The sequence below is a fragment of the Podarcis muralis genome, chromosome 2, assembly GCF_964188315.1.
Source record: "Podarcis muralis chromosome 2, rPodMur119.hap1.1, whole genome shotgun sequence".
Taxonomy (NCBI): domain Eukaryota; kingdom Metazoa; phylum Chordata; class Lepidosauria; order Squamata; family Lacertidae; genus Podarcis; species Podarcis muralis.
In genome coordinates this window covers 62959916-62984787 of record NC_135656.1, presented here as the reverse complement: position 1 = coordinate 62984787, position 24872 = coordinate 62959916, and the positions used below count along the sequence as shown (strand labels likewise).

Sequence of the window (24872 nt, the reverse complement as noted above, 5' to 3'; positions counted from 1 at the left end):
AGGAATGTATGTACCTGTGCAATGTTGCCTGGTTTGAGCAAGGGCGTCAGCCACTATTTGTGTGGGTTTGGGCTGCAGATGCTTGGGATTCTGTAGCTGTAATCCTAGAGCTCTTTACCTGGGATTAAAGGTAAAGCTACCTCTGACTGTTAGGTCCAGTCGCGGACAACTCTGGGGTTGCGGCGCTCATCTCGCTTTACTGGCCAAGGGAGCCAGTGTACAGCTTCCAGGTCATGTGGCCAGCATGACTAAGCTGCTTCTGGCGAACCAGAGCAGCGCACGGAAACACCGTTTACCTTCCCGCCGGGGTGGTACCTATTTATCTACTTGCACTTGGGCGTGCTTTCAAACTGCTAGGTTGGCAGGAGCAGGGACCGAGCAACGGGAGCTTACCCGGTCGCAGGGATTCAAACCACCGACCTTCTGAGCAGCAAGTCCTAGGCTCTGTGGTTTAGACCACAGTGCCACCCACGTCCCTTACCTGGGATTAAGCTCCATTAAATTCAACAGGACTTCCTTTAGAGCAGACACATGCATAGTATAGCGCTGTAACTGTACATGCTTTGGAGCTGATGGCCCAGTTTTAAAAAAGATGCCAGGCATATACAACTCCAAATGCATATATTCCACCAACCCACTCATATCCTGCTTAAAATGGGGCCGAAAGCAGAAAGTGTGACATCACCATCTTGGGCTTTTAAGGAAAGGCAGGATACAAATCTAAGAAGAAGAAACTCCAGTTAGCTCACTCGGTTAGAATGTGGTGCTGATCAAGCCAGGGTTGCAGGTTTGATCCCCATATGGGCTACCTGCATATTCCTGCATTGCAGAGAGTTGGACTCAATGATCTTGGATTGACCATTCCAACTCTACGAAATCACAGACAATGTGGTGTAATGGTTCGAATGTCACAGTAGGTGTGGGAGACCTGTGTCCAAACCCCTACCTAGCCATGAAACACATAGGCTTTTTCTTTTCTTTTTTGCATGGGTGGGATGTTTTAATTTAGTTTAACAACAACAAAAAATAGAATTGTCTTTTTAAATTGTTCTTCTAATGCCGGTTTTAATGTATCTATGTTTGTGTTTGTATTTTCCTTAAAATATTATAAGTCTCTTTGAGTTGCCATGGCAAAAAAAGAGAAACTAATAAAATTAATTAATTCATTACAACTATTTGCCTTTTAGAAGTGGGCAGGGGCATAGGAAGGGGGGTGCGGGGGTGCAGCAGCCCTGGGTGTTATCCCTGAGGGGGTGACAAAATGGCTCACCACGGAGGGGGGGCACTTAATGTGGGGCCTGTCCTGCAGCGCGCCCGAGCCACGCGTCTCTCCTGGGAGTGAAGCAGTGGCTTAGGGTCCTGCACTACCCAAAACGGCAGTGTGGGGCTTGTGTCCACCAGGCAGACTCTAGGGGCAGCTCGCCACACTGCCCCCCTGGGCAGATGGCCCCTGCCCTGCCGCTCTGTGTGCCGGAGCAGCTAGCTATGCCCCGGGGAGGGGGTGGGATTTTGAAAAGCTACTTCTTTTTCCTCTCAGTTTTAATATATCTACTGTATGCTGGGGTTGTTGTTGTTGTCTGCCTGTCTGTCTGTTTGGCTGTAAGTTGCTTTGGGTTGCTCCAGGCAAGATAAAGTGACTGACAAATGTACAGTGGTACCTCCGGTTAAGTACTTAATTCGTTCCGGAGGTCTGTACTTAACCTGAAACTGTTCTCAATCTGAAGCACCACTTTAGCTCATGGAGCCTCCTGCTGCTGCTGTGCCGCCGGAGCACAATTTCTGTTCTCATCCTGAAGCAAAGTTCTTAACCTGAAGCACTATTTCTGGGTTAGCAGAGTCTGTAACCTGAAGAGTATGTAACCCGAGGTACCATTGTAATTGATAAGATATGATATGATTTTAGAGCATGGTGCTGATAAGGCATGGTTGCAAGTTCTATCCCGGTATGGAACAGCTATATATTCCTGCATTGCAGTGGGTTGGACTATAACAGGCATAGGCAAACTCGGCCCTCCAGATGTTTTGGACTACAATTCCCATCATCCCTGACTACTGGTTCTGTTAGCTAGGGATGATGGGAGCTGTAGTCCCAAAACATCTGGAGGGCCAAGTTTGCCTATGCTTGGACTACAATGATCCTCAGGATCCCTTCTAAGGCTACAATTTTATGATTCAATGATAATTCTTCTTCTTTGGCGATGGAAGTGACTGGGAGGAGGAGTAACCCCTACATTTCGGACTCCCTCTTGCATATAATCAACGCGTATAATCAACAACCGCCGGTGCTTCTCTTAACTTTCCCGCAGCTGGAGTTTTATCTCGTTTCCCTTTCTTTCTTTTGCAAGGGAACCATTCGAAGGGGCATCTCTTCGGAGACTTACGGCGCGCGACGGTCTCCGCATGAAGTTCATGCAGGCTGTTGTCAGGTTCACTTTCGGGGTCTTGTCGTCGGAGGAGGCAGCGCGCGGGATGAGGGAGACCTCCCCGTCCCGCGGCGGCGGCGGCGGCGGCTCTTAACCCCTGGGATTCCGCGGAGAGCTTTCCCCGCGCTGCGCTCTGAGAGGGATGGGCTGCAAGGGGAGCAAAATGGGCTGCTGCGAATCGGGAAGAAAGGTAACGGCGGCGGGGGGCGCGAAGTTTTTTAAAGGGGAGGTGAAGTTTTGTTGGACGGGTTTCCTTTGACAGGCACCCGGAGGGGAACGAAAGGGCAGCGGGTCTGGCGCGCTAGACACCCCGCATCTAATCGGTGAGCGGGTCAGAGCGGGGAGAGAGACTTTTAGCCTGCAAGAAAGAGAGAGAGAGAGAGGAAGGAAGGAAGGAAGGAGCAGTTAGCAACCGAGCCACCGTGCTCGACTGCCCCGGAGACAAGGCTCCTTGCGTGGGAGGAAAAGTTAGAGACACGAGCCCGCCCCGCACCCCCCGCGCGCAAAAAAGAAGCAAGTCGAGGAGCCCAGCGGTCACTAAAGTCCTTCCTTTGGGAAGGGGGGCGGCGGCTGGGGAGGCGCGTTGCCCTCCAGCCGCTTCCAAACAAAGAGATTTCTTCCGAAGTATAATCTGAAAGGGAGGGGAGCGCGGGGCAACTTTGGGAACGCGCGATTGGCTGGAAGGAGTGTAGGGGATTTTCGTACCTGGGGAGGGGAGGGGGGCAGTGAAGTGTCTGCAGACCCGGGTTGCCGCTGTTCGACTGGCGTGTACACGTGGGGCATGCTCAAACTCGCGTCACGTGTGAACGATCTCGTTCTCTGGCCTTTCCCTGGGGGGTGGAAGGGTGGAGGTTGGGTGTGCAAAGCTGCCACAGAGGAGAAAGGATTTCCTCGGGTGGTGGTTTGTTTTGGTTCTTGTTTTTATTATGAATTTTGTGTTTTTTATCTTGTATTTCTGTGTTGTGAGCCCCCTGAGATCTACAGATGAAGCGCGGTAACCAAATAAGAATAATATAATAATAACAAACAAACAAATAGGTGATGATGCAGGGAAAGTAGTCCGCACGTATTTATGCAGGAATGAATGGTCCTGCAGGTTGGCTGACACTAGTCCCTGGGTGGGGTAGGGTGGGGGTAGTAATTCTGGATCAAGTGATCCGGGGTTAAAACGTGGGTCGTGTATCCTAAATCGCTTCTGGTTGCCGAGGTCATAGGCTGAGTTTCTGAAAACTCGGCAAAAAGTTATGTGTGGTCTTCCCAAAGCATCTGCCTGTAATTCTCCAGGGTCGCTCCTGGCAAGTGCTAGATCCCACGTCTTTAAAAGGGAGTGCATTCCATGAAAGGCAGCGGAAATCTCCACTCATATTCTCCGTTGCTACTTTGTTTTTAAGAAAATAAAAGCACTTTCCCAATTATTGTCCTAGAAAGAAGAAAGATGTTTTGGCAATCTTCAGCTTAAGTCAAAGCAAATGTGAGGCTTGTTTGGGAGATAGGATGGGAGCGTGCAGATTCAGGGTGCTGTCTCTGGGTTAGAGGTGAGGTTCTATCCAGCATTGTATAAAGACAGGTTTTGGGTACTTTTATGCGTTCCAGTTGTGTGCTGTTAAACTCAAGTGAGAGATCAGGCTAAGCTACCCTGAAGCTCTGGTGTACATTTCAAGCTTCTCAAAATCCGAAATCAGGACAATGTCTTCATTCTTGTAAATAGCTTCTTGTTCTCATGCGTGTGTGTGTGTGTGTGTGTGTGTGTGTGTGTTTGATGGTGAAATGTATGATAAAATGTTGATATTGGCAATTTCCTGTTAAAAAAACCACCGCCACAAAACAGCCCACAGCTTTGCTGGAACATTTATGCTGGCTGTTCAGGAGCTGGCGTATTCTGATTAATGTTTACATCCTTGTCCTCTGAATTTTAATATATTCTCTGATGTTGGGGACCTTTTTTTTCTTCCAAGAGCTGCCTTGAGGATAAATTTGGGGGCATATGCTGGCAGTAGGTGGGCACCAAGCTCAAAGTAGACAGTGCCACCTGCCTTTCTATTTGCCACTCCTTACCCCGTGGGCATAGCCAGGATTTATGTTGGGGAGGGGTCAGGCTTCATGTCAGTAGGGACAGAACCTCAGTTAGTTAAGTATTTTTATTGATTTGCTTGCTGGGGGAGTGGACAGCTGCCCCTCTGCCCTCCCTTGGCTATGCTCATGCCTTACCTCCACACACACCCCCTTTGGTTATCCACATGAAATTAGGCTGAGGGCTACATACAATCCTTGCACCACAGGTTCCCAACCCTGGAATAGACCATTAAAGCTGCATAATATACAACAGCATACAGAACACACTTACCTGGGAGTAAGTCCCACTGAACATGTGTAGGATTGCACAGTTTGTCTATATAGGTTACAGAGTAGCTTGAATGAAAAAAGCTGTGCTGCCTTTTCTTTCAGTGGTCAGTTATCTGCCACAAAATGCAGCATTTCATTTTACATGACCAAGCAAGATGAATTCACTTTTGAATCATGTTGTTTGAATAAGTCTGTCTCTGATTGCCACGGTCAGGTGGGACTGTTTCTGCTTCCTGATTCGGACAGATTGCTATAACAACAGATTTCACAATGTGCCATTGTTAATTTCTAAGAGATATGTGCGTTCTCTTTTTTTCCCCTCTTAATGATATTTATTAAAGGTTTAACAGTTACATAAAAAAGAAAAAAAGAAACAATAAAAAGTTACAATACTTCAAAAATGAAAAGCAAAATAAAAAACAATACAACAAAACAATAAGAAAAACAAAAACATTTAAAGACAAAAACATTTAAAAGCACATCCAGTATTTCCATATCTTTGTCTTTCATTTACTTGTTTCATTGACCTCCTCACACCTCCCTTTTTTGTATTCTAGTTCAATTAGCTATTTCAGCAAATCCTTTCCATCTTTCTCAATTTTTGTTCTATAATTTATCTTAACACAATCTGACCTTAAATTTTACACTTTGGCCCATTAACAATCCATTTTTACTTAGTTCTTTATAACATTTCTGCTAAAACCATGTAGCTTCATTCCAGCATCCTTCTAGCATTTGTTAATTTTACAATATTTCTGTAAATATACTTTAAATTTTTTCCAATCTTCTTCCACCGACTCTTCTCCCTGGTCTCGGATTCTGCCAGTCATTTCCGCCAATTCCATGAAGAGATATGTGCGTTCTCAAGCCACTGATCACAAAACTCTGCCTTCTGTTCGCAGAAGGGATGGGCCAAAGAAAACACGCTTTGCCCATGCTCAGAAGTGCCCTTGCTTTCAATATGGCACCATGAGCACATTTTTCTAGGGCTGAAGCCTGGTGAGCTTGGCTCAAATGAAGCCTTGCCAAAATGAGGGGGCAAACCCCAGCATATAACTTAATCTTTCTGCAAGTAAATATTCATAAGCTTTCACTGTCCATAAACATTCCTTTCTTGACACACATTTTTGCTCATTTCTCAGGGAAAAAGAGATCTCAGAAGACAAACATGTCATTCTATATGTTTGAATTCTGTGGGAAGGTTTACTAAAGAACATCTGTGACTGTTGCTCTTTTCTTCCTTTCTTTTTTGTTGTAGTGTGCACCTGTCTCTGCTCAATAAATATGCTTAACTGTATTGCAAAGTACGTTAATCCCCTTATAAGCAAAGTCAAACAATTTCCTATCAGACCAGTCAGAGCTGTGACAGCAACTTTTCTCCAGTTTGCACTACATTTTAAAATTGCAGTGAGCAGGAGGGACAGTGTTTGGGACATTACTTTCAGAGATATGGAAAGAACTAGAATGGGAACATACCATGCACTCGAATTACTACTATCCATACTTAGGAGAACTTACACCAAGCAAATCTGAGTGACAGCTTCTCACAAATTTCACACCATGAATATCATCTTAAAGTATTCCGTCTCTACACTAAGCTAGACAAATCTCAGTATCCCAATTTTTCAAACTTAAAATCAGCTTTCCACATTGGTTTGTGAATGTTCTTTTTAAAAGTTAGCGTGAAAATCAACACACATTTGTATGTGCATTTTTCCTAATCTACACATTTTTGCTTGGAATTTCCCCCAATTTTTGTATATTATTTTCACAAACATATGCACACTTCCCCCTAATAGATGTTGTTTGGTTGGACAACTGCATGCCAAAATTTGGAGAAGTCTGAATTGTGCATGCACATGAAAGCATATACCCAGAACAAACTTAGTCGGTCTCTAAGGTGCTACTGGACAAATGTTTAATTTTTAAATTTATTTCAGCTGCATTTGGGTTTGTGTATTGGTTTGGGAAATATGAATTCACTTAAACGGCTCCTTTGAACAGAAGCAAGCAACATTCGATACCTATCTAAGGTTTCTTCAGAATAGTATTTTATTTATTTATATTAAAAATTATAAACTGCACCGAGTCCAATAATAGATTTTACGGTGGCATGGAAATAAATTTAAAACTACAAATGCATTATATTATAATACAAACCAAAAATATGATAAAATTAAGAGAGGTGAAACATGAAACCAGCTAAAACTATCACAATCTAAATTGCCCAGTGCACATAAAAAGGTTTTAACAGTGTAGCACAAAGAATACAGTGTCCACACTAAATGTCTCGGGTTCAACAATCCCCAGCATCTACAGGTAGGATTTAGAAAGACACCTGTCTATATACAATACTGAGCTCTGTTGACCAATGGTTTGGCTCTGTAGAAGGCAGCTTCCCCGCACATCACAGAGAGGGCTATTCAAAAGCTTTGTCTCTGACCACGCAGTAACCTAAATCCCGTGCTTCTTGCACATGTGCAAGAATTGAGGTTGGAAACTTACACCACCACCCTTTGGAACTTACTCAAAAGAAGAGACAAATACCCTCCGAGTGAGGAAGGTTTTGACTGTGGGATCCTAGCCAGTGTTAATCTGCTCAGGTGGAGCTGTTCAGCTGCTGCTTTGCCATTTCAGGCCTGTGGGCTCTGGTAGGCCTCAGCCTTTCCTGTCATTTATTTTTGTTTCTCCCAAGAGTGAGAAGATAAGGAAGCGATTGTCTTGGTGCAGCACACCAGAATCCTGTGGGGATGTGTTCAATAAGAATGCTGCTGTGCGCTGCCAGGACATTGCAGAGACACATTATATCGGGGTGTGGAATTCCTCCGCCTGGCACAGGACGACACGCACTCTGTTCTTGCAGTCTGATTTCCAATGGAGAGGAAGGCTGGGAGATACCTTGCCATCTTGGAAGATCGGGGCTGAGCCCTGGCTTCCCCACCCCAGACCTAGATTGAACATATTGCACTGTTCGGAGAACGACACTACATCCATTGGGTGGCCACATATTCGACTTGAAAGAGGCCATTTCCTCTGCTTGAATAAGTCCTCTCTTTGAAGGGATGTCTGGTCCAAGTCTGGTAGTCAAGATGAAGAGTCACAGAGTGTAGACCCCTGAAATTGATGGGCATGACTTAACTTGGGACATAAGTCATGTCCATCAGTTTCAGGGGTCTACTCTGTGACTCTTCATCTTGGCAACCAGACCAGGTCACCTTAACCTGAGGGGATACAACCCAAAGACAGGAGAGCAGGTTACTAGAATGTGGCCGGCAACAGTTGGTGTGGGGACAAGAGACTAAGCAGGCACACAAGCACCATGCTGAGATATACTGTACTTCTATTTACATTATAGTAATGGCTCCTCTTGGGTTTTATGGTGATGCATTAAGTGGCCATCCTAAGCAACAAGTTATATAAAATGTAAGGAAGCAGAACCTGATCAGCAGGCTAGAACAATGTACAAGGAAGAGGAAACACTGGGCATAATTGTGTGGGAATAAGAGGGCGTTCGGTGGGGGCTTTTCACGCATTCTTGGGTTGCAGTTAACCATCTCTTTGTGCTGTGACCTGTGTGGGTTGGCCATACTTTAAAGTGATAGTAGCCTTGATCATCAACTCTGCATAGGAAGTCAGAACACTGGTCTATCTTTCTAGCTCAGCATTGGTGACAGAGCAGTGGCTATCCGGGGTTTCAGGCAGGAGTCGCCTCTGGCCTGACCTGGAGATCCTGGGGATTGAACCTGTGACCTTTTGCAAGCAAATCAGGTGCTTAACCACTGAGCTACAGCCCATTCCCAACAACTCCCCCCCCCAAATGATCATCTGTGATCTTCCCAGGCATATATTAAGCAGCTGAAGAAGACAGTCCACAAATTGTCAACAGAAGGTTATATGGACAGCACTTCCAACCAGTTTTCAGAATGGGAAGATGTCTATCGACTTCTTCTTTCCATGTTTTGATTGCTGTGCTCTCTCTTCTTCCGTATAAGTATGGTGGTCTGCCTGAGAGAGAAGTGACTATCCTATGAGGCAGGAGTGAGGCCTGTGGCGTTTCAGACCTTGCTGAACTACAACTCCCATCATCCCTGATCATTGGCTATGCTGCCTGAGGCTGATGGGAGCTGGAGTTCCATCTGGAGGACGACTGATCAGATGGAAAAGAAGAATCCACAGTCTTTTCCTTAATAAGAAATGCCTTGAATGGGCTGCATCTGGGGTTGGATTGGAGAAGTGTTTGAGAAGCAGCTCAGTTCAGAAGAGACCGCTTGAATAGTGTGTCCTAGTAAACTGCCCAAGTCCAAGTAATACTTGTGTCACACCTGCAGTTAATTTGTACATAAAACCTGTTATATATTACAATATTTTATATGTCAATGGCCATATCAAAACAGTCCAGTGAGCTTTATATATTGGAGAAAGGTCTGAAGGAAAACTACCCTTTAACCCACTTATATGAGCTGATGCTGATGTAACATTCATCCTCCAAGTATCCATGGAAGAATATGCATTAACAAGGTTGCATCATAGTAGAAGTAGTAGTAGTAATTTATTTATACCCCACCCATCTGGCTGGGTTGCCCCAGCAACTTTGGGCAGCTTCCAAAACATATAAAAACATAACAAAACATCAAACATTAATAGCAACGATCTGATCCAATATAAAAAGTCACAATAACAACGAATCTAATGCTCACCTTTTTTGGCCAAATTACGTTGCGAAAATTAAGGTGCGCATTAGATTCCGTGGCACATTTACATTTGCCAGCAAATACTTTTTTTTATTTCAAGGCTCTGAAAATTGAGGTGCACGTTAGATCTGATGGTGAATACATGGATTTTCCAGGGATCCTCCAGGGATCCATGTCATGGAGGGAAAGTATATGAAGCCTACTTTGCAAGCAGCCAGAAATTCAGAGAAAGGAATACTTCTTCTACTCTTGTCCCTCCCTTTGGGTCATCTTTCCATCTGCAACTGTGGTTAGGAACACACCCTGTGTCAAAACTAGACACCTGTCCTAAAAGAGGAAACAGTCACTAACAATGCACTATTATGCATCTCTGTTCAGAACTAAGTCCCATTTAGTTCCATGGGACATGCTCCCAGGGAAGTGTTTGCTGGACTGCAGCCCCAGAGGCATGAACAGAGGCCAGGAAATGGAGAATGATTGTTAGCACATGTGGCAGGGTCTGGCTGCTCTTCTGCATCTCCATTACCTTCTTGTGTTCTGCAAGAATATCGTAACATTCTCTCAATATGGCTGCATTGCAAAAGCAGTGACTCGTTTAAAAATGTAGCAAACAGGCACAGAGACTCAAGCTGCAAGAGTTGTACTAGAAGCCTTGACTGGACCATTATGGGATGTGCATGATTGCACAGCAGGTGATCCCAAGGGAAGTCAACAAAATCAATTCCTCTAGAGGTGTGTGTGTGTAGGTCACATGCATTGCTCAGGAATTATAAGAAACCCTGCAAGCAGTACAGTTTTGAAAAGTTAAGTTACACCATCATGTTTCAAAATGGTTAGGGGTGCCACATGTCCAGATTTCCCCGGACATTACCGGGATTTCAAAGGTGGAACTGGAGGAATTTCTGAAAGGTAGTGTTTGGTCAATCGAAAAAACCGTGAGGGGTTTTTTGGCGTTTTGTAAAGCTTAACAACTCTCAGGGTGTCCTGGTTTTTTACTTTTTGAAATATGGCAACCCTAAAAATGGTGTCCGGTTGTATCCAAACATAGACAAAAAACTGCTCATTGATCTCAGGCACCATCATGCAAAATTTAGTTGCGATGTCTTACGCAGTGTCCAAATGCATAGAGAACAGACAAAACAACAACTTTTCAAAATATATATGCTATAAACATGCGTGCGCGCACAGAACCCCATAGCGGCAAGCACGCGTTTTACACAAAGTTCTCATTCTCAGAAGCAGCACATGAAGACAACTACAGTATAATAATGGGTAGTATGGAGTTAAACATTGTCTGTAATTATTATGAGTTTGTGCTCCACCCTTTAGTTTGTTATGCTGTTACTTTCATTTTCCCATCAAATTGCATTAACCTGTTGATCCAAAGGTTTTCAACCTTTTTGAGTCCATGGCTCCCTTGACCAACTACATTCTTTCTGTGGCAGCCCTGTGGGGCTCGGGAGCCCAGTTAGATCACCCCTTGCCTGCAGAGCTGGCAGCCCCACACCCTTTTTCAAACACCCTCCCTTGTGGAGTGTTTCCTCAGCCTCCTTTCCTCTCCCCTCTTCTTGGGAGTCCTCTGGACAGCTACACCACCGCTCCTGGTCTCTGAGCTCCCACCCACCCGCCCCAAAGAGAGGTGCCTCCTCATGCTGCCCCACAGGGGCCTAGGAAGAGGATTCCCCCATTTGCCTGGGGAATTTGTAGCCAGGGCTCCTGTAACAAACAGCCACACAAGCCTTTGTGGGGCAGAGACACAAGAGGGCATCAGAGGAGGGAGGGAAGGAAAGAGGGACAGAGGCCAGTGTTGCCCACAGCACCCCTGACCATCATTCATGGCACCCCAGGGTGCGCCACAGCACACTGGTTGAAAACCACTGTGTTAATCGATAAACAGTCCCTCTTTCTGGGTCTGCAAAGTGAAGAACTCTTTTTTATATGAAATAAGAACTTAACAGCATTAAGCCTGTTTCTTGGTGACCCTTCCTGATAGTAGGTGCAGGTTCACATGCCAACTAGATACTTCTACCTCATAAATGAAAATGCCCTACATGGGTGTGTTTTTTTTAATTAAAGAAATAGGGAACCCAGAACATCAGGGGGAAAGGTTCTAGTCTTCTATGTGTGTGAGAACCCATGGGAAAACATTCCCTCAGAGGAGCCCTCTCCAGGACTTAGGAAATTGGTATGCCCCTTTTTTGTTTGGCAGTGCACACAGCAGCTCGCAGTGAGGTCACAAAATCAGAAAAGTCTATTAGCACAGTTATGAACTCACACAAGACACCCACAATAAACAATAAACTATGTTGTGTAAAATAAATAAAATGGGTTGTATGCAACATGGCACGAAGTACACAGTTTCATCAGCACAAAGATTTCTGCTTGCACAATTCCCCCCACTCCACTTGCAAGTTTCCAGAGCAGATGTGGAGAGGGGACTGGGTGCCTACAGTGGGAGGCGGAGGAAGCAGTAATCCTTGTGCTGCCAGGATGAGTTACCAGGAAACCACCCAATGGAGTCACATACCCTCCAACACTTATCTGATGAAAATAGGGGCGCCCCATTCCATAATGATAATTTTGGAATAGTGCAGGACCCTATTCAGCAGAATGGGCAGGAGGGGCCTCAGATACAGCAACAGGGCTGGGTTACTGCATTTTTTAAGTCAGCGGAGTACAGTGGTACCTTGGGTTACAGATGCTTCAGGGTACAGACTCTGCTAACCCAGAAATAGTACCTTGTGTTAAGAACTCTGCTTCAGGATGAGAACAGAAATAGTGCGGTGGCGGCGTGATAGGCCCCATTAGCTAAAGTGGTACCTCAGGTTAAGAACAGTTTCAGGTTAACGGACCTCCGGAACGAATTGTTCTTAACCCGAGGTACCGCTGTAATTCATATTTTTAATGAAAGGGGAATCTTTTTCCTTCTGGTAAAACCATTCACTCCAGAGTCTAAAATTACCTAATTGTACCACTGGCCATATTTTGGGGGTGTGCTTTGTGGATGCGCTGAACCCTAGTTCTAGTCAAGCACACTTCTAGTGCTGTAGCTGGGATTGAGAAGAAAAGGGGAAACGAGAAGCGTAAAGGAACACACAGGTTCCTGCAGACAGGAAGCACATTTTGCAACGCTCTTTGCTCTAAAAATTGGTGCTATATTTTGTTTGAGAGAGAGAACTGGGCCTGTGTTTTCACAGGTATACACTGTATAATATAGAAACTGGGATTAGCCATAACTTCCTGCTCTATATTGGGGTGAACATTTACAACACCTCATCCTTAAGGAAATGTCAGATAACAGAAATCTAGAGCTTGATTGGGCCAGGACAAGTTACCGTATTTTTTGCTCTATAAGACTCACTTTTTCCCTCCTAAAAAGTAAGGGGAAATGTGTGTGCGTCTTATGGAGCGAATGCAGGCTGTACAGCTATCCCAGAAGCCAGAACAGCAAGAGGGATCGCTGCTTTCGCTGCACAGCGATCCCTCTCGTTCTGGCTTCTGAGATTCAGAATATTTTTTTTCTTGTTTTCCTCCTCCAAAATCTAGGTGCGTCTTATGGTCTGGTGTGTCTTATAGTGCGAAAAATACGGTAATATGTTAAGTCCTAAGCCATGATGATAATAGGATAAAAGGTGTTGTAACTAAATTTTGCCTACCAGACAATCTGAAAAGATGAAACTTGGCAGTGGTTTGGGGTTCATGACTGTTGTTAAATGTTCTATCCGCAGAGGTCCAGGGCATATGTTTTTACTTAATTTTAATTAAAAGTCTTTCCATATTGCCAAATAAAATGAAGGGGGGGGGGGGAAAGATGGTTGCTGCACAGTTCTAAATGTTTTGCAAGCTCACACATTTCATAAAGCTGGTCACTAATTACAGTATAGGGCCTGATTGATCCACAAAGTGCTCAGCATCAGCACATGTTTACACAGCGAAGTAAATAGTCCTTAGAAACTGTAGTTAGGATTGCAGCCTAAGTCTAACCCTACATCATGTCCATTACATGTACGGTAATTGTTTGGTTATGTGTACATTTACACAAAAACAACAATGTTCTTTCTTCCATCTCTAAATCTAATCAATAGAGCATTCCAGATGGCTATTGATTAATTTCCAAGTTTTGGAGTCTGCAGTTCTTGGCTAATTGGAACCATTGGCCTAGAAAGAGTAAGGCTAGCAAGTTGGAGGGAAAGGACTTTCCATGTGGTGTCTCCTGCCTTCTGCCAAGTTTGTGATTAAGTAAAACTTCCATACCACTTCCCAAACCACTGCTGTAAAGCAAAGGAAATGACTGGGAGCATTCCAGCTTTAACAGCACATTGACAGGGAGACAGGCAACTCAAGGAATGAGGCTCTCCCCTTCTCTCTTTGACTTGCCATATGCATTTTATTTTTTTAATTATGGCGATTGCGCCACAGAAGAAAACATGTATGGATGCATGTACTGTAGAAAATCATGGCTTTATAATGCTCCACAAAAGCCATATTCACTCCTTATATGTCTTAATCTTCAACCCCACACACAGTGGCTGGAGCTGGCAGAGATACCCATTTAAACCAAGATAACTTGCTTCAGTTCCAAATAACATTGCAGAGATCACAGATACAGAAGACGATTATTTTTCCAGGGATTGTGTATGAAACGACCCAAATTCGCACTGTGTGTGTGTGTGTGTTTGTGTGTGTTTAATTTTCATTTTCATTCAACTGTATTTCTCCCCATTATTCATTTATTCCTAAATGTGATTGAAATTCTTGCCTAATTAATTAAAAATATTTATAAACAACAACAACAACAGCCTGCATCTTTCCAGGATCTCAGAGCACAAACTTGTCTGAAGTGCTGTTTGATGCTTTAAAAACCATCTGTTGACAGGACCCTTTGATTCATGGCAGAGCAGCTGAGGAAGGCATTTTGCTATCAGAAATTAATCTCTCTTTTTTTGTTAGTCACTGTAATACACACAACAGATACATGTGCCCTTCTTTCTTACCCAGCTATCTATCTTTACACACACTGTATTTTTTTAAAAAAACAACCACCCAGACTCATAGGGTTACTGCAGCACTCCCTAACATGCAACACTCCTCTCCCCCAAAACAGTGCCCAACCTCACTCTACTGCTCTCTGAATTTGGATGCTACCTTTGATTATAAGCAGACGCTATGCAGCTATTTTATATCTTGAAACATCTTTCCTCCTCCACCGCATACATAGCATTCTACAAAGAGAAAACCTGGCAGAGATCGGCTCTAGTACTTAGTGCAGCAAATGTAGGACAGTGTGATCATGTACAGAACAAGCAGTGCCCAAAACTCTCTGCTTTGTCTCACTGGGCACTGATGCCCACATCGTTATGTTTTTAAAGTCCTTTTGCAGCCCGCAGCTTCCCGAAAACATTTTGCATGTACTTCTTCCTCTAGAGACATAGCAGCGGACAGCAAATCCTTCGAAGTCTGTTTTGCGAAATAATTGCAGAAAACCCAAGTGCCAGGATGAGTTTTAAAGGAGCAGTAGTAATTCTCCCTCCCCAATTTACCCGTGGCTCTTTCTTGCATTCTATATAGTGGTTGGAGTTGTGAGCGGGGATGAGCTATAACCCTCCAGATGTTCCTGAATTACAACTCCCATCATCCCCATGCTGGCTGGGGCTGATGTGAGCTGGAGTCCAATAACACCAAAGTTGCAGGTTCGATTCCTGTATGGGGCAGTTGCATATTCCTGCACTAGGGTCCCTTCCAGCCCTACAATAGATAAAGCAACAGATTCACCATTCCTGCTGTATGAGATCAGAAGAAATGGTGGCTCAGAACGGCAACAGACACCACTGCCTTTGGTAGTCCATGAAGGAAGCAAAAGACCCATTCACTGGCTGTTCTTTCCTCCCCACCCTTACTCTTGGGGGTATTTATTTATTACATATCCTACCTTTCTTCCAAGGAGTTGAACTACCTGTGAGGTAGTTTAGGCTAAGAGGCAGTGACTGACCCGAGGTCTCCAAAGGTACCTCATGGCTGAGTGGGGATTTGAACCCAGGTCTCCCAGGTTCTGGTCAACACTCTAACCACTACACCACACAAGGGGGGCCAAGGTGACAGGCCTTTCCTGCTCCCTTAAATCTCACAAGCATTGCATTTAATTTGTACCAAAATAGGTTGCATGCCAACCTTGTGAGGATTTTTTTTTAAAAAGAGTACTATTGTAACAATATTTGGGACTCTTAATACGAACAGGTCTGCCTGTGCTCACCCACTTCACCTCCTCAGTCTGCTAGGAGGCGGGTGGCCCTGTGGTCTAAACCACTGAGCCTCTTGGGCTTGCCAATCGGAAGGTTGATGGCACAATGGGCTGTGCTCCCATTGCTCTGTCCCAGCTTCTGTCAACCTAGCCTGTGATGGCCTGGGATTCTGAGTCTGAGAGCGATCCGGAGGAATCCCAGCCGGCACAGGAGTCCCCGCCTCCAGGGCCGGCTGAACTGGGGCAAGGCCTAGATGCTGAGGAAACTCAAGAGCAGGCACCAGGTGAAATCATTCAGGCCCCAGAGGTGCTGGAAGACTCAGTGGCTACAGGTGAGCCTCCCCCGGGGCCCAGTAACCCTTCGGCCTCTCCTGATCTGCAGAGGCTTAGGGCAGAGAGGCGAAGGGAACTGGTGTCTCCCAGGAGGAGTGCTCGCCTTAAGGCCAAGAGAGGCGGGGCTTCTGGGGGCCGGGACCGCCCCCGGCCTTAGAAGAAGATAAAGGTCAGGCAGCCCGGCCCCAGGTTGCGGGAGCAACGTCGTTGTGGAGTACCTGTTTTACCCAGTCCTTGTTCGGCACTCCCAGTGTGCCTATTCCTCGCCCGGCTTCCTGTTTCTGACTCTCCGGTGTTCCTGTTCCTCGCCTGGATTCCTGCTTCTGCCCTACCAGTGCTCCTGTTCCTCGCCTGGACTCCTGCTTCTGCCCTACCAGTGTTCCTGTTCCTCGCCTGGCTACCTGCTTCTGCCCTACCATCGTTCCTGTTACCCCGCCCGGCTCCCTGTCTCGGACCTCGCGTCTCATCTACCCTGCTAGAGACTCTGAACTGATCTTGGCCTACGGTAATAGTACCTTATTCCCCCTGGGACCAGCACATAGCCCTTCAAAAGCACACCAGTGCAAGTCGATAAATAGACACCGCTGTGGCGGGAAGGTAAATGGTGTTTCCATGAGCTCTGGCTTCCGTCACGGTGTTCTGTTGCACCAGATGCTGGCCACATGACCACCCAAAAAGCTGTCTGTGGACAAACACCGGCTCCCTTGGCCTGAAAGCAAGATGGGCGCTGCAACCCCATAGTCGCCTTTGACGGGACTTAACCATCCAGGGGTCCTTTACCTTACCTTTGCTGTTTAGACTAGAATGAATCGAAATTGAGACCAGCACAATACTTACCGTATATGAATAACACCTGGAAAAATCCTGCTTGTTCTAGTCAACTCTGTCTTTGAGTGTGAGATACAGGATTATATAAACAAATAGTGGGATGCTGAGGTGAGCTGAGTGCAGAGATCTCTAGGGACACACTGTGACCTCTGAATGACCAAAAATAATATAAAAACCCAGGAATGTCAACCAGTTTGTCCACAGATTGATGTTTCCTCCAATTCAGTAAAGAGACTGTTTTCCCGGGGAAAGCGGTGGCGCAAACAGAAGACCATTTGGTCCTGAGCCGAAAGCAGACAACAAGCAGAAAACTAGCTAGACCTGTGCTTTCTAGGCGTGGGGCAAACAAAGTGTGAAGGAACCCTGTAGCAAGAATCGGCTTCTACCTACTGTTGGTCTCTCGGCCTTCCACCCCACCAGCACTGCTGAGCACCAGCTACCATTGCTGTCAAGCTGCTAAAAGACAGGCCTGGAGTCACAGAAACACAACAGTGATCAAGGAGGGAGCCCCTTGTGGAATTTGTGAAGAGCCCCCTTGCCCGCTGGGGTCAGTGGGGAAGGGAGAAAAACCCATCCTTCTTGGGCCATTTAGAAACATCTAAATATAATTGTTTTCCTTCTTCCATTCTTGTTAATGCAAATAAACTTGACCCGCCTGGGGCTACGAGGAGGACTGCCAAGTCCATATTACCAAGCAAGGTCCTAAATCCCATTTTTATATAAACCCCTATTTAAAACCGAGGCTGGGATGGAAACTCTGACAGGACCAGAGCTCAAGTGGGGATGGTAGCAGCAGTTGACGCTCCAACAAAGCATTCCTTGGGTGATGATGTAACCGCTTGAACGGCAGCCTAAGCGAGTTTTGCTTGTGCCAGATATTTGGAGGAGTTATTAGGACTGGGCTTTATCCTTGTAATTGCCTGTGATTTATTGCCCCTTTTTAAAAAATATGCGCACACAAACCCTTCTCATTCCTGCACTCACTCTGCGCCCTGGAACAGGCTATTTCTAGGCTCCAGAGCTGGCTATAAAAAGCATCCTCAGAGCTGTGGATCTGCAGGAGCAGCAAACTAAGCTTCCCCCAGTTGCCTGACGTCGCGATTGACCATCCAGTTGCTCGTGCAGAACAGGGCATCTGCGGTGTGAAGTTCGGGTGAAGGGGAGGTGCATGGCAAGGCCGTTGGAAAGTGTGTTCTGCACACCCCGGCCCTCTGCAGTTTGATGCCAGACACACTCCTTGTTTGTCAGTTCTTTAAGCCTCCTTCATGTTTTCCAGCTGTTCCTTCCCCTCGAGGGAGCGAGGGGCCCAATGTGCTCCTTGCTCTGCAAAGGTGGAGGCTTGGAGTCGGGAACGCCAGCTGCGAGGATGCAAAGCAGAAAGTTAGGTAGAAGGAGGAGGAAGGTTCATAAATCTCAAGGGAGTGGGGTGGGTGTGATGATCTATGCGCATTCCGAGACATGAGGGGATCTTTCTTTTAACTCTCTCTGCTTCATCGTGTGAGTTGGCAGCAGGAAAGAGGAGTGTCCGAGGCCACAGCAAGATCTTCCCTGTTCACACCATCAGGCAGCTGGTTCATTGGGGTGAATCGAGGCCCTGCCCCGCCAACCCTTTGCCACAGTGGCATGCTCTCATGCTAAGAGAAATTAAGCCTGGCAGTGGATTGTGAAACATCCTTCAATGCAGTAGCTGTTCCTGGCACACTAGGGCAGTCCTCTGGGAGGTGAGGGAGTCACATGTCTGCCTGAGGAGCTGAGATTTTAATTGTGCTGCAGCTCCCATGTCAAAGAATTGCTGAATTATTTTAGTGTCTCAGGAAACCAGGAGGAAATGTCCCAATACCGGCCAGCATAAAGGTTGCTCAGAAATGCGTAGTTCTTTCCCTGTTTTGGTTCAACATTCCCAAATGGAAAAAAGAGAGAGTTGTGATCCTGTTTGTGTCTTTTCTACAGAAAAAGATCAAAATTCAGCATGAAAGAGGGCAGGCATCCTGTGAACTAAAGGCACTGAAGACAGAAAATGGTAAGATACAAACAGACATAAATCATCTTGAAGCTTCTCCATTTTAAAATCAGTAATGTCTATTTTATTTTTTAAAGGTATATAATATACAGGGCTTTTTTTCAGGGGAAACTCACAAGAACTCAGTTCCGGCACCCCTCAGATGAGCACCATTGCCATTATAAGGGATCAAGGGTGAGTTCCTAGTGAGTTCCAGCCAGTGCTATTTTTCTAGAAAAAGAGGTGCCACTGTGAACACCTCCCTCGTCCTCTTCGAATGGCAAAAGTGCCCACCTGAGAGGTGCCAGAACTGAGTTCTTCTGAGTTCCCCCTGAAAAAAAGCCCTGGTTGCTGCACCTGTTTTTCTAGGAAAATAGCACTGGTAATATGTAAAGAGTCCCAACCAATCCTCACCATGCATTCACAAGGGCAGGCATTGAACACATGAAAAGGTAACGACAGGTACATCTAGCTGCAGAAACAAAGGCTTCAGAAATGGTAACTTATGAGTCCAGCCTTCAGTGGGTAAGTGCTTCCACCTGCTATGACAAGCAGCAAACTGAGGTGCTTATTCATGAGTAGATCTTTTCCTGGTAGAACTTCCAGCTTGCCTTGATATGTAGTCTGGGGTCTGCTGACAGATGTGTACAGGCTAGACTGTTAATTGGTGAGTAGACTTGTTTTGGGTGGATGTGCCAGTTTGTTGCTTTAAACAGCCGGGATCGCCAGTGATTAAATCCTAGGGAAATAGATGGTGTGGACATTTACCAAGCATTTTACACTCCTGCAATCTGATTATTTAATATTCTGGCTTTACAAATGGCAATGGAAAATCAGTTAGGCTAGCCGACATTTCTTTTCTTGTAATATTTGAATTTTTTTAAAAAAAACAAACAAACAAAATAGCGCCCTAAATTTCAACATGGAATAGGGATTTTAATCCAGGATTTCTGGATCTGAGGCAAATCCAGCTCTAGTTTCATTTTAAAATGGTATTTACAAGTGACAAACTGTCCCAGAGTATGAATTGGGGATTCACTTTCAAATGTGCATCTCATTAAAAGCAACGCAGTGTAGACAGGTGGTACCCAGACTCAGGAAATGATGCATGTTTGGGAGGTTTCTTATATATCCAGATCTGCTTAGTTAGACTGGAACAACTGTGCAACACTGGATAACATAGATTCCCCTGTGCATATTAAACTGAAGCTTTAGGCAATATAGGTGCAAGGAACTGAGCAGGACAGGCACGCTTCTCCCTAAACAACAGAGCATTAGTAATGCTAGCAGTATCTGCATAAGCTACTCCCAGGTGGAACATAAATAAAATTACTATCTAAAATTCCTATGAGAAACTAATTTCATCCATGCAGCGTATAAGTCTACATTCTGTGTGATGCCCATGGTACTAGCCTGTCCTGATATTACTTGTCGTAGGCAGGTAGAATTTATTGAGATGAATTATGTATTTGTTGAGTGAAGTGAAAAACTGACCGTGGTCTAAAGTTTTGGCAGCTGCGCTGTCTCACTTAGCCAAGGAATTTCCCCTAAATAAGCAACACCTCCATTTAACGAACAGTGAAGTCCAGTCCGGTCAGGAGGGGGAAGCAGCAATATCTTGAAGGAGAGGGTAGTTCCAGCAGAGGATGTAAAAAGAATCAACATTTATCCGTATAACTGCCTTTATAGCTGTTAAATGTGCAGCTATGCTCCTGATATGTTTTAGGGAGAGCATAGCACTATTGGAGTGGCAAGGTTTACTCCAATTACTTGAGCAAAGGAGTAATCTCTGCATTTCTCCACTAACTGTGCCAGCTTGACATTCTGCTCTCAAAGGCATTGCTTACAAACCAGCACACACTGGCCTGTGTCACAGTGCAGATCTTACAAGCAATACAGTCCCAAAACAAACCATGAATTTGGGAGCACCATTCCTGCCCTGTAGCTGTTGAGCAGTGGGGCAGACTCTCTCTTGGGGTCCCTTTCAACTCATTGATTTTTGACTCAGATGGGTGAATGGTTTTTATTTGTAGAGCTGTGTGTGGAAATGGCCTTTCAAAGTTCTCTTATTTGTGTGCAGACAAATTGGATTTAACATGTCACCAAATTTCTCCAGAGGGAGGAGAAGTTTTGCAACAGTTTCTCAGAGAAGCGGCTCAGCACTAGCAGTAGCAATACCTTCTTCCCCTTCCTGTCTATCTATCTATCTATCTATCTATCTATCTATCTATCTATCTATCTATCTATATCTATCTATCATCTATTTGCCACCACCATACAAAATGGTGGCAGCCTGGCCACCATTTGTATTTTCCGCAATGCCCCAGGTGTTGCTCCAGGGCAGTGAATGTGGAGGGAAAGGGGGAAGAGAAGGAATGGTGGCCGCCACAAAAAATGGCAGAGAATATTTGGCCACAATTCTGCAAAGTGATCACCCTTTTGGGGGGACGATGGAAGTAAACCCTCTGGAATTTTCTCAGGAAAATGTCTTTTGAGACACTTTGGCTCAGCTCTAGTTTTCTGTTAAATACCTGGGTTTGTGAGTAATCTTGACAGGTTCCTATCTCCCCCTTTTTAAGGAGATTAGCTGATGGCTCTCAGTAGCTGGAATTTGGATAGCAAAGTTGGCAAGGGTCAAGAGGGCATGTCTGTCTTCTCATACCTTTCCACCCTTGTTTTGGTTGAGGATGATGCCAGCAAGCTGTGTGAATCGGCAGCTTTTAAGAAAGAGAAGAGACATGATCTGGGACTTTGGGCTGTCCTAGGATGCAGGCTGTTCTGCCAGCAGCCTTGATGTGAGAACGGCAGACTTTGGAGCCTCCATCTATGTTCAGCCTGTATATTTGTTAGTACACGCAGATGTTACAAAACACTAAAACCCTCCAGGGCTCTTATTCCAAAGGAGACAAGCGAGCCGTTTGCCCCTGAAACATCTTGCTGCTCCTAGAATCGGAAAGAGCATAACTGTTTGATCAGTCATCCATGTTATTATTTGATGCAAGTGCTTAATATACACAAGTTTCATTTAAAGTGTTCAAAGCACTACATGCATATTACTTACATGGTATTGTGTTCATCCTTTGTGCTAAATATGAATCCCGTAAACCAGTTTTAGTTGCCCAATAAGGAAGCTGTACCAAATATTAGTTGAAAGGACTCCAAAGGCAGCCATGATCCTTCCACAGTTGTGATCATCTCCCAGATGTGGCATTTGCAGGCAATGCCCAAAAGTCTTCTGAGCATTCATTGCCTTTTTAGGGTCTGGTGGTGTGGGTCATGGTCTACTTAAAGGGCCAGCAAGCTCTGGTGGGGGGACGCGGGTGGTGCTGTGGGTAAAAGGGCTTGCCGATCGAAAGGTCAGCGGCTCGAATCCCCGCGGCGGGGTGCGCTCTCGTTGTTCGGTCCCAGCACCTGCCAACCTAGCAGTTCGAAAGCACCCCCGGGTGCAAGTAGATAAATAGGGACCGCTTACTAGCGGGAAGGTAAACGGCGTTTCCATGTGCGGCTCTGGCTCGCCAGAGCAGCGATGTCACGCTGGCCACGTGACCCGGAAGTGTCTGCGGACAGCGCTGGCCCCCGGCCTCTTGAGTGAGATGGGCGCACAACCCTAGAGTCTGGCAAGACTGGCCCATACGGGCAGGGGTACCTTTACCTTTACCTTTAAGCTCTGGTGGCCCATCGCAGATCCACAAACACTGCTTTATTAACCCTTAGGACAAAAACCTGTAACCAAACCAGTTCACACCTCGTGCTCTTAACCCCAATTCTCTTCTAGAGGGAGTCCAAAAATAGTGCATGCCTGCATCCTGGATAGGCCATATCTAGTACGCTCTGGCGCATATATCTCAAGAGGCCTCTGGAATGCAAGTACGTCAGTTGCATTTGTAAAACTGCCCCTTCCAAAGTGTGAAGTGAAATTTAGATTAACACACTGAATGGCAAGTCATCCAGGTATTGGAACTAATGCACTACGCAGTTAGCCGGGGGGTGGGGGGAGTAAACCAATACTACAGAAAGCCACTCATGTCCACGTGCTTTCTCCTTCTTTCCTCCACATTGAAGAAGCCTGTTTACACGAGGAAGCAGAGAAAGGGAAGGCAGAGCTGCTGGAGAAGCAGAGAAATGAGATCACAAGGCTCCAACAACAACACCAAGAGGAGAAAGTGTGTCTGGAGGAAGCTCACCGCGCTGAGACTGAGAAACTTAGCCAAGACATTAAAATCCAGGTTGGAGCTGTCTTATTCTTGCCCTTTTGAAGCGATGATGCCTGACTTGTTGTCAGACCAGACATTTCTCTTTTGCTGAGCAGTATTCTAATGGCTCACAGTTTCAGAGCCTAAAATGTTGTTTGGAGAAACCACACACCAGCAAGACACTAGCAAGCAGTCATGCAGGTCCAGTGGGTTGAATGTGCAACTAATTCTTCACCAGGTGCACACTGTTGTGTATGCTAAACTAGTGCACAATGGGAATGAGTAGTAAAGAATTGCCCCATGCTGTTATATTATTCATCTCTAGCATATCTTACAGTCAACTGCCTTTGTTTAATCCATTGCCCACTAAATCATAGCTTTACTAAATGTCAGCATTAACTTAAACCAGATCTTGAAGTCTTGTTAGCAGGTACAGAATTTTGATAAATTTCTGCACATGTGTGTGGACGAGCAATTATTTAGCAACACAATTAAAAATATTATTTTGTTTAAAGCCACCCCTGTATTTCCATGTTGCAGAAAATCAGATAATTGACTGGTTAATAATTGTAAAGTACCCTGGGAAAAGAATGGATATTACCATTTTAAAAGAGCTGTCATATTTCAAAAGGTTTATGTTGAATCTGTTCTGTTGGTATCCCTGAAAATCCAGCTTATCTAACTGAAAATGCAGTGTCTTGCCTGTGTGCTGGTTTTGAGCAGATATTTATTTTAAAGCCCTGAATGTAAATTACAAGATTCACGTGCCAGCCCATTCATTGAAATGGTTAGGTCACCCTGCAATAACCCAAGAAGCAAAAATTAGAAAAGGGTCGAGCTCCCAATTCCAAATATATTGTGGGGAGACCTGGATATCTAAATATGCATGTGTCATTCACAATGTACAGTGCTACAACATATTTTTTGCCATTTAATCTTGAGTGTATTTTGTATTGCATTCAAAATGTAAATTGTGAACTACTGCATATAGCTCAGTCTGATAAATCTTTGCTCTCACTGTGTTCGGTTAGGCTTATTTCCCCAAAATATGATTGTAGCTTTAGTAGCTGATTGATTGATGCTTAGGCATCTAAGATTCAACAGGGAGGGGTGCAGATGCTTGAGGAATTCCCTTAGTTTATTTTCCTATCGAATTGGCTTGTTCCATACCTCCTGGGCTGCTGTACAAATCAGAGCATGCTTATCCCTCAGATTTTTGGATTTTTGCAAACCGTGGTGGGGAGCTAACTTACACTATTGCTAGAAGGTCTGCCTTTTAAAAATGTTTCCCTGCTTCCTTTGCAGGCAGCAGCTGAGCTGATCCAAGCAGCCAAAAAGTCCAGTTACTGCTGTGATGGCATTCAAAATGGCATCACAAATGCCTCTGAGACTGCCAGGATGTGATTATGTGCCAGCCATCCTGGGGACTTTGTATGGGGGGGGGGGGAGATGGCTGCCCCCATGGACCCATGAGGGCATTCATCCTCCCCACTGCCTACAATATCCCTGGAAGGAGCAGCACAGTCATTACATTCTCTTGAATTTCATTTGCAGCCCCATTAAAATATTTGCATGCTAATTGCAGGGGCAGCTGAGTTTTCTTGAAGAGTCTATTACACTCAAAGCTTGTATCCCGAACTCCTCCATTTTGGAACGTTTTGGCTCCTGAACACCAAAACCCTGGAAGTAAATGCTCTGGTTTCCGAACATTTTTCAGAAGCCAAACGTCCAACACAGCTTCCGCTTAAGTGCAGGAGGCTCCTGCAACCAATCGGAAGCCACACCTCGGTTGTCAAATATTTTGGAAGCTGAATGGATTGCGTT

At 45.2% G+C, this 24872-nt stretch overlaps 1 protein-coding gene across 1 annotated transcript in view; it reads left to right on the top strand.

The window, feature by feature from the left end:
- The first annotated feature begins 2405 nt into the window (after nt 1-2405).
- The window catches only part of CCDC69 (coiled-coil domain containing 69), a 30925-nt gene continuing 8458 nt past the window's right edge, over nt 2406-24872 (top strand). Inside the window, exons 1-3 of the mRNA XM_028718308.2 lie at nt 2406-2613; nt 18807-18876; nt 22918-23081. Coding sequence (XP_028574141.2) covers nt 2566-2613; nt 18807-18876; nt 22918-23081 — 282 coding nt within the window. The 5' untranslated portion in view covers nt 2406-2565. The remainder of the gene's footprint in view (nt 2614-18806; nt 18877-22917; nt 23082-24872) is intronic.